At 44.7% G+C, this 12823-nt stretch overlaps 1 protein-coding gene across 1 annotated transcript in view; it reads left to right on the top strand.

Moving 5' to 3' along the window:
• Positions 1-12823, top strand: part of SYN3 (synapsin III) — a gene marked incomplete at both ends in the record, with an annotated part of 421001 nt that overhangs the window by 114273 nt on the left and 293905 nt on the right. Inside the window, 2 exons of the mRNA XM_080705133.1 lie at positions 7113-7269; positions 10648-10737. Of these exons, the coding sequence (XP_080561259.1) occupies positions 7113-7269; positions 10648-10737 (247 nt within the window). The remainder of the gene's footprint in view (positions 1-7112; positions 7270-10647; positions 10738-12823) is intronic.

The following is a 12823-nucleotide window of genomic DNA, read 5'->3' on the forward strand; positions in this document are numbered from 1 at the left end:
GAGGAAGGATGATTTATGTGCTCACCAGTTTTTGGAGATTTGGGGTTCAGTCCAGGTTAGGTTTGTGGATCTCAGGGTATGGCAGCGGGAAGTAGAGAAAGGGAGAGAGCAAAGCCTCTGCTCTCACATCATAGAAGCCAGAAGCAAAGGGATTCACAGCCTCCAATATCACACCCCCAGGGACCCACTTTCACCAGCCACACCCACCTGCCTCGGTTGGCACCCAGTAAATAAATCCAAAGTGGCTTTATACCCTGATGAGATTACAGCCCTCATGAGTTTATACCCTGATGAGATTACAGCCCTCATGAGTTAATTCCATCAGTCCCAAGCATTAATACATGAGCTCTTCAGGGGATATTCTGTATCTAATCATAACATTGGTTCCTGCTACCAACTCTATGTCCCAACCATAAAACCCATTATAAACTTCACCATTGCTTCCCATCATTGGTCAGACAAGATTAACAGCAAGCACAGACTCAATTTAAACTAGTGTAAGTAAAAAAGGGTGAGGGCACTGAATAGCACACACAGCTTAGACAATAAAGATGGTGGTCCCAGATCAGGCCCAGTGGGATTCAGGGGCTTGGCTGATGTTCACAGGGTTTTTGCCTATTTCTTTGTCTCTGTTTCTAACCAGAACTTCTGAAGCAGATAGGATTTCTCCGTGCATCCAGAAAATGATCTCCATCAGTTTCAACTTACTTCTTCATCTTAGCTGGCCACTCCTCTCTTCCAGAGCCCATAGACAACATCCCCAAGAAGGGTGGCCCAATTCTACATCAGAAGCTCAATCCTTAGAACAGTTTCTGCCCAGGGAAAGGTGGTTCTTTGATTAAGGGCATTTTATCATGGGTTCTGCTTGCAGAAAGAAAGAAAGAAAGAAAGAAAGAAAGAAAGAAAGAAAGAAAGAAAGAAAGAAAGAGAGAGAGAAAGAGAGAAAGAAAGAGAAAAGGAAGGAAGGCAGGTGGGTGGGCACCAAGCAGAAAAAGCAAATGTCAGGACAGGGTGTCATACCCACCACGTGGACCCAACCATTCAGACACAGGTGCCTCCTACTTCCTAGAACACCCTCAGCCCCATGCATGCATGTGAGCCCCTACTTTTCCTTCAATACCTGAGCCCTCTGCACATGCTCTCCTGGACCTACCCCCAGGCATAGTTGATCACAGGCTTCAGGCCACCTTAGCACCATGCTCAAGTCTCTGTTATTTCAATTACCCATTTATTTAGCAAACCCATACTGCACTCAGTACCCAGCTCCTCTTGGGTTGCAAATTTTGTGGAAACAGAATCCTGTACTAGTCATCTTGGAATCCTTAACCTCTGCCAGCATCTTGGCCCCCTGCCAGGTTTGGTACCTGCTGAGGGCCACATCATTGGATGTCCGGTGATACTTCCAGGAAGAACCCTATGCATTCTGTGCAGTGATGCAGTGTATGCAGAATTCAAATTCTACCACATGCCTGGTAGCCGCTATGGAAAGTTCTTATCTGTCACACATTGGATCTGAAAATCTTAGGAGGTATTGGGGCCAAGTTGAATTCCCTCGGACTAAGAACTTCTTGGAAGTGCTCACATCTCTCCCTAAATACTGAACTTAGGTCTCTGTAAAGCAGCCCTGTAGCAATTAGGGCCCACATGTTACCGTGTTACCCACTGGCTACTTTGGGAAATAGACCTAGTCTCTTCTCTTGTTTTTTTTTTTTTTTTTTTTTTTTTTTTTTTTTTTTTTTTATTGGTGCACTGTATTCATACATCATAATGGTATATAAAAAAAAGTTTTGTAGACATACATACACACATCGCCCAGTTAGCCCCTACCCAATCCCCACCCTGTTCCCTCCCCATCCCTCCTTCCCCATGCTTGGCTTAGTGTTTGACATCTAGTATTATAGCAATTTATCTAAAATTAACAATGATAATCTCACATAACAGTTTCATTTGTCTGATAACAAGCTTTTGATGACTTAAAGATAACACTTCAATATTTCTTTTTGCTTTCTTTCTTACCAGAAAATATTTTTTCTTTTTTTTTTAGGTGAAACTATCACACATTTATTTATTTATTTTTCAGAGAAAATCTATCCTAATATAGAATATGGACTCTAGATACACAAAAACAATCTTGAAAAAGAACAAAGCTAGAAGATGTATATTTTCTGATTTCAAATGTTATAAATCTACAATAATTGAAACAGTGTAGTTCTTTTATAAAGGCAGATATATAAACCATTGGAGTTAAATAAAAGCCTAGAAATAAATTCTTCCATATATTGTCAGGTTATTTTTGACAAGGTTTCCACAGACATTTGGTGGTGGAAATAATAATCTTTTAACTAAATATTGTTGAAAAATAATACTTACATGAAGAAGAATAAATTGGTCCCTTACCTAACATCATATACAAATATTAACTCAAAATAGATAAAAGACCTAAAAATAAATCTTAAGACTATAAACTTTTAGAAGAAAATCTGAGTCATAAAACCTCACAACATTGAAATTGGCAGTGATTTCTTGGATATGATTTCAATGGCACAGGCAACAAAAGGGTAAACAAACTCCCTAAAAGATAAAAAAAATTGTATATCCAAAGACAATGTAAACAGAGTTAAAAGTTACTGATAGGATGGGATAAAATATTTCCAAATGCTATATCTGAAGGTATATTAATATTCCAACTAGAAATCCTAAAAATTAGCATCAATAAAAGCAAACAATACAATTTAGAAATAGGTAAAAGACTAACATAAATAATAAATCCCCAAAGATAGCCAATCTTAGTTGTCTGTTGGATGGAAAATCTTGTTTCTCTGGTTCTGGTGTGTGTTACCTATTTCTTCTTTGTAGTTAATCTCTTTGAGTATTTTCTCTAGTGCTGGTTTTGAAGACATAAATTTCTTCATTTTCTGTTTGTCATGGAAGCTTCTTATTTCTCCATATAATTTGATAGGAAGTTTTGCTGGGTAGGAAATTTTTGGCTGGAAGTTGTTTTCTTTCAGAGTTTGGAATATGTTATTCCAAGCCCTTCTGGCTCTCATGACTTGGTTTGGGAAGTCTGGAGTGATTCTAATTGGTTTGCCTCTGAATGTCACTTGGTCCTTTGTTTTTGTTGCCTTTAAGATTCTCTGCTTGGCTTCCACATTGGTCATTTTGACAATTATGTGGCAGGGGGATCCTCTTCTCCGATCCTGTCTAAAGGGAGTTCTATAAGTTTCCTGGACCTGTGTATCGACCTCTTGCTCTATGTTTGGAAAATTTTCTGCTATTACTTCCTTGAAGAGATTGTTGATCCCTTTGGTTTCACCTTCTTTTCCCTCCTCTATTCCAATTATTCTTAGGTTAGCTCTCTTAAAATGGGCCCATATTTCTTCAATGTCAGATTCCTGCTGTCAGATTTTTTTCTCTAATTTAGAAACTATGCATTCATTTTTGAAGTGATCATCTTCTAGAAGCGAGATTCTATTCTCCATGTGGTCTAATCGGTTGTTTGTACTTTGAATTGAGGCCTTTACTTTATTGATTACATCCTTTATCTCTTTTTGGCTCTCTCTGAATTCTTTTTGAAACACCTCTATTATTTCTGCAGTTATTTTCCTAATTTGATCTTCTAGAAATCTCTGAATTTCTGTTTTATCAGGTTCTGATGTTGTGGGGTTGTGGGCATTCACTGCTCCATTGTTATTTCTCTTTCCCATGATTTCGGAAGTTTGTGCCTTCTCTGAGTTCTTCCCTGGGTCACTATGACTTCACTTAAGATGCTCTGGATCTCGAGTCTGTGGTATCTCAGTCACCATTACTCCTTTACTGGGTTGTATCGCAAAGTCTCAGACCCAGGGAGTCAATCAATGCTGCTTTAGACCATGGGGGGGTGCCAGGATGTGTGTTCTCCTGCATGGAGTTGTGACTATAGTGTGATATCTCTGCCACTGCCAATCCCCCACTGGGTCAAGTCCCTGGGAGTCAGTACTGGGATTTCTCCTCTAGGTGCCACAGTTTGACTCACTGTTGTTGAGTGCACCGATGGAGCTGTAGTGGACTCGGTGAATTTGCTGCTGCCGCCCCGGTGGCAATATGGCGCCGCTGCCACACCCTCGGCCATGAGGCTGGCGTATTTCTTCTCTGTTTTTGAGCTCCACTCTGAGTCCCTGCAGGGTGCGCTGAGCCCAGCCCCTGGGAGCTTTAGACGCTCCCTGTGCCGAAAAATCTGCCAAATCCCGCCCAGCTGATCCGCAGCGGCTCACCTCGGCTCGCTGTCCACCATTTCTCTCTGGAGCCTGGTGGACTGTTGAGTTCATTGGTCTGGTGCCATCCGGTGAAGTCACCGCTGCTGCCAGCAGTATGGCGCTGCTGCTGCATCCTTGGCCGTGAGGCCGGCATATCTCCTCTCTGGCTCTGAGCTCCATTCTGAGTTCCCCTCCTCTATGGAGCCTGGTGCTGGAAGGAAAGATAGCATCCGCGCGGCTCCACACCATGGCTCTGGCTGCAGCACTGCGGTCTGTTTTCTTTCTGGTGTCTCATTTTTTCAGCCCTCTTTTTCTCTGTCCCTTGTATTTACCTTTTTTGTTTCTCTGCTGATGGTGTTTTCTGGCTATGAAAGGCACTGATTTTGTGGTAATAGAGACTGGTTGTTAACAGGGCTCGTAAGCCCCGCTTTTCTACGTCGCCATCTTCCCGGAAGTCCCCGTCTCTTCTCTTGTTGACCTCAGCTTCTTCTGCCAACCCTACCCTCCAAATATGGAGCCCATTGGAAACTTTGCCACTGCTAGGATCAGAAGGAAGGAAAGAGATCTCTCCACTTTCAAGGCCCCATTACACTTCCTGTTCGTCTATCATTTATTCCTTTAGGCACATGTCTTTAATGTAATAATTCATTGAAAGACATTATTAAGGCCTAATTTGCCCAAGACAGGCAGATCCCCAGTTCTCACTGAGCTGACATTTTGAGAGACAGACAGAAAGCAACTGAGTAAAAAGGAAAAGTCAACTTTTTTTTTTTTTTTTTTTTTTTTTACGGGGGCTAAGAAGAAAAGAAAGCAGGTGTGTGGAGGTTGGGGCAGATCCTGGTAGAACAAATGGGGTGGGTGTCTTTGTGGACCAGGCACATTTGCAGTGTGAGAGAAGAGCATCCAGAGAGAGAACTGAAGGAAGGGAGGTGGCGAGGGCAGCTTGTGTGGATTGAAGGTTGGGAGAAAGATGGAAACTTAGGATGGAGGAGCAGGCAGAGGCCAGCCCACACAGAGCTGTGTAGCTGTAATGAAGGACTGAGGCTCTGTTGTCAGAAAGAGAGTGCCTTTAGCAGGCCTCATGCAGGGGGTGATATATAGTTTAGAGAGAGCATTTTGTAAAATCTGGAGATAGACATTCAAATACTAAACACACACACACACACACACACACACACACACACACACACACTCCATCCCCCCTTCCATCTCTGTCACTGGACTTACAAGATTTGAACCCTAAGCCAGCCACAGAGAGATGCTCACTATGAAGCAGGCATGTGAAGCAGATGCCCCTGTCCAGATGGCATCCTCAAAATGAGTTACAACTTAGCCAAAGAGACCCTTGTCACTCCCTTCGGCCATGAGCAGAGCCAGTGTTCCTGTACATCACTGGTCCCTTCCACACATATTTATCATGCACCTGTTCTCACCGTGTAGCCACTGGGATGGACAAAGAAGACCGAGCTCAGGGTGCTTTGAGCAGTATCTGTTCCTGCAGTACATTCTTTCCTTCTGTCTTCAGTAGGGGCAAATATCTTCCCTTTGAGAGTTATTTTAACTCACTTTTGAATTATTTTAAAGAGCCAATTTGTTTGAAGTTCAGGCACTTGATGCAGGACGAGCCAGATAGGTTGGGTTGATCGTACCATGTCAAATATAAACCTCATACCTACAAGAGGCTGATTTTCTCCTGCTACTTAGCAGGGAGGAACCTAGAAATAGTTTGACTTTTGATGGTGTGAATTAGACAATGTGTCAATCTCCCAGGGACCCTGGGATGAAGTAAAAAGTAAATGGGTGTGAAGCTGGGTGACCTGTGCTCAAAGACAGCTCTCCCACTCCCTGGTTTTATGGTTTGGGAACCTTCATAACGTATCTGACTGCAGCGTCTCTAACAATAAAATGGGGAAATAGTCCAGACCTTTCCCCAGCAACCCTGTGAGCTGGATCATGTCCCCACAGGGGCCCAGCAGAGAGCCTGGCATGTGCTTGGTCATCGCATTCCTGCGCTTGCTAATTTCCAGAGGTTGCTACTTGGAAAGAGCAAGGCATATTTGATTTATAGTCTACGGGGAGCAGACGTGGTGGCACATGCTTGTAATCCCAGTACTTGGGAGGCTGAGACAAGAGGATCGCAGGTTTACAGCCAGCCTTGGCAATGTAATGAGGCCCTCAACAACTTAGTTTGACCCTGTTTCAAAATTAAAGATAAAATAGGGATGGGGGTATAGCTTGGGGCGTAGAATGCCCCTGGGTTCACTCTCTACCACCACCACCACCAATAATAATAATAATAATAATAATAATAATAATAATAATAATAATGAAAAATAAAGGAGGAGGAAGCCCTGCTGCAGGATGGTCGAGTGACACAGCCCTGAGGTACATAAGCCTGTTCCTGACACTTAGCTTTGCCATATCTTTCTAAACAATCTAATCCCCCTGAGCCTCAGGGTGTACGTGTGCAAAATGGAAGTTGATGGCCACAGTACCCACTTCCTAGGGAACTATTCCCCCCTACATTCTGGTATAGCTCCCAGGACCTAGCAAAATCTCAGTCCACTCACTGAACTACTTGCTATATATTTATTTATACATCTGCTTGCATATGAAATCTAACTTTAATGGATGAGATTTAGAAAGCAGTCTAAGAAAAAGAAAACTGGAGAAATCCTATGGAGTTTTTGGTCCTTTTACTTTACAGATGAGCAGCAGGGGCATTGCTCTGACCCTCCCCAGCCTCCTCACGCTGGGCTGAGAACACCCACAGGTAGTGACCACACCAGGTCAATGCGATACCCTGCGGGCCACGTCCCACACCCTGGCGTTCCATCAAGGCTCTGTGTGGTAACACTGCTGTCCACCCCTCTCTTGCAGGTCCTTCAAGCCAGACTTCATCCTGGTCCGCCAGCATGCCTACAGCATGGCCCTGGGTGAAGACTATCGGAGCCTGGTCATTGGTCTCCAGTATGGGGGGCTGCCGGCTGTCAACTCCCTCTATTCTGTCTACAACTTCTGCAGCAAGCCCTGGGTGGTAGGTGTTGGGTCAGGCCCACCTGCAGGAAACAGGGAGGAGTGGGTGGACTCCCAGCCTTGAAATGGGCTACTCCCTAGCACGGAGGCCTTAGTAGGGAATATAATCTTATTTAAACAACTTGGACCCCAGGATTCCTCTTGGGATTGTTGCCTAATGAGTATTATGTCATTGCATTTATGAGACAGCGTCATTGTTAACATTAGTCATAAAGAGCTATCTTACCGTTTTGAGCATTCTATTATCGTATCATCACTATTCTTAATGGTACCTACTACATACCAGGAAACCATGCTACGTGGTGTCCATAGTATCGCTATGGTGTGGAGTGGGCATTGTTTCTCCATCTTGCAGAGAAAGATGCTCAACTTCGAGGTGGTTAAGAAACTCACCCAGGGTTAATTGGCCAGCAAGTGGTGGTGAAGCCATCTCTCTCTCTCATTCTCTCTCTCTTTCTCTCTCTCTCTCTCTCTCCCCAAGTATTGGTTGCTCCCCTTTTATTCATCGGTTTCATTCATTCAATTTGTTTAGGTTTCCATCCACATGTTCCCTAGAAGAGATGACAGCCCTTCCTTCCCTTAGATAGTCCCACATCCCTTACTTTGCCTTATGTTTTCCCCAAATATTTATCTGCACCCAGAAAAATATTTATTCATTTATGCCTTATCTGTCTCCCTTATTAGAACCAATTCATTTATGCAACAAATAGGTTTTGAGTCCTTACTACATTTCAGGGACAGTTCTCAGTCTTAGAAGCATACTGATGAACACATCCGACCAAAGTCCCTGACCTATGGATCTTATATTGTAGAAGGCCAGGCACGTGTGCTGCATTCATAAACATGCCCAATGTGTAATATGCGCTGTAATAAGTGCCAGTGGGAAAATACAGGAGGGAAGTAGGACAGGGAATGTGGAGACTGGGGGTAGAAGGGACACATTCTATGAGGCTCACCTCTGCCTGATCTATCCTATTTCGACTTGAAATATAACGATATTAATAGGACACTCCTGGAATGGCTTTGAGTTCATACATGCAAAATGCCGACAATGGCAGCTGGCACGAGGCCGGACTCTGAGAGCTCCTGGTTGTCATTGCCTCTCATACCTGGAGCAAGTCTAGGCAGAGTTGGCTCTCAGTCTCTATTGAGTGATGACATACATTCATTTAATAGATATCAATGGTCTTTACCGCCACTAACATGGCCCTGGTCTCCTACTCATTCTCCTTGGCTAATGGCTTCTAAGATTCCAGTGCCATTATTAAGAAAAGGTCCGAAATAGCATTAGCCGACTCCTCTTGTTTTTCTACACAGTTGTCATGATGGTAGAAACCTCAATAGCACTCACTGCCCCATCCTGAGCCCTTAGCACGCACATTGCGTTTAATCCTCAGAACCACCCTGATGAGTGGCGATAGCTAATCTCAGATAAGGAAAATAAGGTCCACAATACTAGTAGTAACTGGTGGCCTCTCCAAACCCATGTGCTCAATTAAGTGATCACTATCTCTCCCCAAAATTTAGTTTCCCCATCTGAGAGACCCCCTCCCACCCAACATCATTTCCCATATTTCTGAGGTCTCTGGAACCACCCAAGTCAACTCTACGTTTTGCTGTACCTGTGGGCTATGCCCCCAAGAGTTTGCACCCCAATCCTAAGCTGCAGCAGGAAGTTCCTAAGTATTTTCTCCATCTAGAATTTTAGTATTGAGTCATCTCAAGTCAAACTGGCACAATTATTGATGCCCCAACCATTGGGCATCCACATTCAGCCATGAGTTGCAGCTTGTTCTTTTCTCCTCTTGATCAGACTCTAAGCTGCTGTTCCCTGCTCATATCCACCTGTAGAATGAACTTTAAGTTCCTTGGCCTGGCCTTTCAGGCTCATGCTGGCCTATGAAGGATGCCCCTCAAGCCTGCTTTCTCAGTGCCCCCTGTACTTACAGCCTCGGCCTTGGCGGCCACCAAGAAATTCCAACATACACTGCGCACCTGCAGTGCCCTCCCCTTCTTATATCCTCTGCTCTAGGGAGCCTTCCTGGACCCCCTGCACCACTTCCTTCCCAGTCCCAGATCTCCCATGCTTCACTCTAGCAAGAGGTTAGCATCTCTACCTTCTACTTGCCATCTGTCTTCCCCAGGGCCCACCAGCCATGCTCAGCCAGTGGCCCTAGCAACCAAGCGCAGCACTAGGCACAAGGCGAGCTCTGCAAGATGCTGGGTGGTGTGAGTGATTGGGCTTGGTCTCTTGCTCCAGAGGTTGGAGCTAATCTGTGATCCAACAAGGAATGCAGTGCACAGGCAAGAGAAACACAGCAGGAATGAACGTGACCCAAGTGCTGGAAATAAGTGGGATTATAAAAGCAGATAAAATATTTAGGGAGAGTCACACCTAACTTTCCAGTGATCTCCTGGGCCAGGCACTCACTGCATATATATATATATGCATATATATATACCGGGGACTGAACCCAGAGCCATTCTTCCTCTGAGATATAACCCCAGCTTTTTTTATTTATTATATTGGTTCTTGGGATTGGATCCAAGGGGCATTCTTCCTCTGAGCTGTACACCCAGCTTTAAATATATATTCTGGGGATTGAACCCAGAAGCAATGTTGGATCACAGATTAGCTCCAATCTCTGGAGCAAGAGAGAGTACAAGTCCGGTCACCCCTGAGCTACACCCCTTCACCCCCACCCCTACTTTATTGTTTTTTATTATTTTGAAACAGTGTCTCACTAAGTTGCTGAGGGCCTTGTTAAGTTCCCCAGGCTGGCCTTGAACCTTCAATCCTCTTGTCTTAGCCTTTCAAATACTGGGATTACAGGTGTGCACCAAAATACCCAACTAGCTGCTCTTAACATATATCTTTAACATGTTAAACAGGGGAGGATCCCTTATTATCTTCAGTTTACAATTAAGGAAAATGAGGCTCAGAAACTTCTAGGGACTTCTAGACTATACATGAGTAAGCAGCAGAACAAGAACTTGAACCCAGGGAGGCTGGATCCAGAGTCTATACCAGAAACTAGTCTGAAGTTCTGCCTCTCTAGAGAGAAAGATATTGCAAGCAGGAGTGGTGGAACGCACATTAGCAGGTTATGCTGTGGACAGGGCCTTGTGTGAAATGCTGCAGATGTAGTGAAGGCAGATGAGCTGAATCCAGTGTTCCCAGTGGTCTTGAGCAGGGATGGGGGGGGGTCACAGGTTGAGCAGCTGGATGATAGAGAGGATGATTGTCCAGCCAGAGAAGTTGCCCTTAATTCGAGGAGCAGCTCAGAACAGTCGGATGCTTAAAGCCCCAGGAGCAAGTGGGTGGCTTCACGTAGTAGGTAATGATGGTTGACCAGAGTTCTCTCCTCTTCTGTCCTAGTTTTCTCAACTCATTAAGATCTTCCACTCCCTGGGGCCAGAGAAGTTCCCGCTTGTGGAGCAAACATTTTTCCCCAACCATAAGCCAATGGTGAGTCCTTTTTCCTATTTATTTTCATGATGTGCAATGAATGACAGATCATCTGTGTCTTGGTCTCTTTTGATAGAACAGCTTGACTCTGGGGAAGAGCCACAGTGTCTACTGGGAATGTCGAGCTTTCCTGTGGTCATCTCTTTAGGGGGAATTCAGGTAGTAGGGCAAAGTGACAAAGGTGGACAGCATTTCTTTAGACTTCAGGAGTGGTCAACAAATCAGGGGACAATTTGAGACGGTGTGTTGGAGCCAGAGGTTGAGGATGAAGGGAAATGGTGTTTTCATAGTGCAATATTAATTTCATTTGAGCTCTTTCCAGGATCTGGTTTCAACTGTTATTATAATAAAAGTGGTTGTATTTGATTTGTATTGATTATTGAAGGGTGATTTTCTCTTTGCTTTCCAACTTTGCGCTACAGCTGAGGTTGTCTCTGGGAAGCGGTTGGGGAATGATTTCACCTCCCATTTGGAAGGTACCTGAGTGGGAGAGGTTTACGCCTTTTTGAATGAGGTTGAGAGCTTTCTATCCATAGCTGGAAGAAATTTGGTGGGGGAGTTCTGGGCAGCTGGAAGCAGCCTAAGGTGTGTATGCTTGCATGGTTGCTGTTATTCTTAAACTGGCCAAGGGAGTACAGGGCCATGGCCCTAGACTTGGCCCTGTAGGGGAATATGAGTCTTAAGGAACAAGATAATGAATACAGTATCCCAGAGTCCCAGCTGGGGATGGTGGCCTGGTTTTAAACTCTCAAGCTCAGGCTGCAAGCTGGACAACCCAGTTGGAGACACTGGAGGGTAGAATTTTAGGCTCCAAGTTGAAGCAGGATAACCACGCAGAGGTTTCCCATTGATTGTCTTACCCCTGTTTCTGATCCAGTGAGAGTCACAGAACCTGGGGTGTCTGGTTGGCATGAGAAGAGCACATGTGAAACTCAGTATGACCACAATGGAGAAAATTCAGAGCTTTGCCTCAAGCCGGCCTGAGTGTGGATTCCAGTTTTGTCTACTTCTTAGATCTTGGGCCATGACTTATCCTCTCTGAATTTCCAGTTCCCTCCACCAAAAACCGTGGACAGGGGGAAAGCCTCATCAGGATGTTCGTATTTTGTGTGATTGTGTGTAGAAGCGCTGTGCCTGGCATATGATACATAAAGGACCTTTCACTTAGGAGCATAAGCTGTAACCTGGAATAGCATTAAGGGAGAAATGATGCTGGTTGTGGTTTGGTCAGGCCAGCCCACCAAGGGTGACAGTGCTGGCGGGAAGCTATGAGAGGGGCTCACCAATTGTCAGATTGTCGTGGGCCTCATGAGTCCCTGACATTCCCAACCAGTCCAAGACATGCTCAGAATTTCTAGAAAGCCATTAACACTCAAGACTGCTGCCTGCAGGCCTCTCCTCCCCTTCTTCACTGGGCAGAGAGGGAGGATTCTTAGGAATAAAACTAGGAAGGTTGAGCCAAGGCCCCAGTCTGGTGAGACCTGCGCCATCCATAGGTGATTGGAGGGAGATCCTGATGCCACAGAACAATGGAGAATCCTAGCAACAGAATGAGAGAGCGAAGTCAAGGCTGGGTTAGCAGCCACAGGGAAATCCAGGGTACCTCTCCTGGAATTCCTCCAGCCAAGGAAAAGAACCAGGGCAGAGCAGGCACAAAGAACAGATGTGTGTGGAGGGTGAGAATGTATGCTCCATCAGTACGCAATGAGGCAAGAGACAGCAGGTGTGTGATAGAAATAAAACCACTTTACTGTTTAGAATAAAGGACACACTATAAAAAGTGAACATTATGCAACATTACAAGACAATATACATTCACGGAATATAAAATTCATAAATAACATGGAGGAAAACTGTAAACAGTGCTACAAAATTTAGCAACAAATACATTCCTTCCAGACAGGGTCTTCTCTGGTTGGTTTCTCTCCATCACTTCTGGGTTTTGGCACAGCAGACTGGCTAAAGGGAGGGCTATAGGTGGAGGGACTCTAAGAAGGCCCTGCCCCCAAAGCAGAAGCCATCCTCCTAGTTCTCCCCCTGATCTCAGCCCACAGAGCCAATTTGGGTGTTGTTGATATCTACCTCC

This window comes from Muscardinus avellanarius, assembly GCF_963383645.1.
Source record: "Muscardinus avellanarius genome assembly, chromosome: 11".
Taxonomy (NCBI): Eukaryota; Metazoa; Chordata; class Mammalia; order Rodentia; family Gliridae; genus Muscardinus; species Muscardinus avellanarius.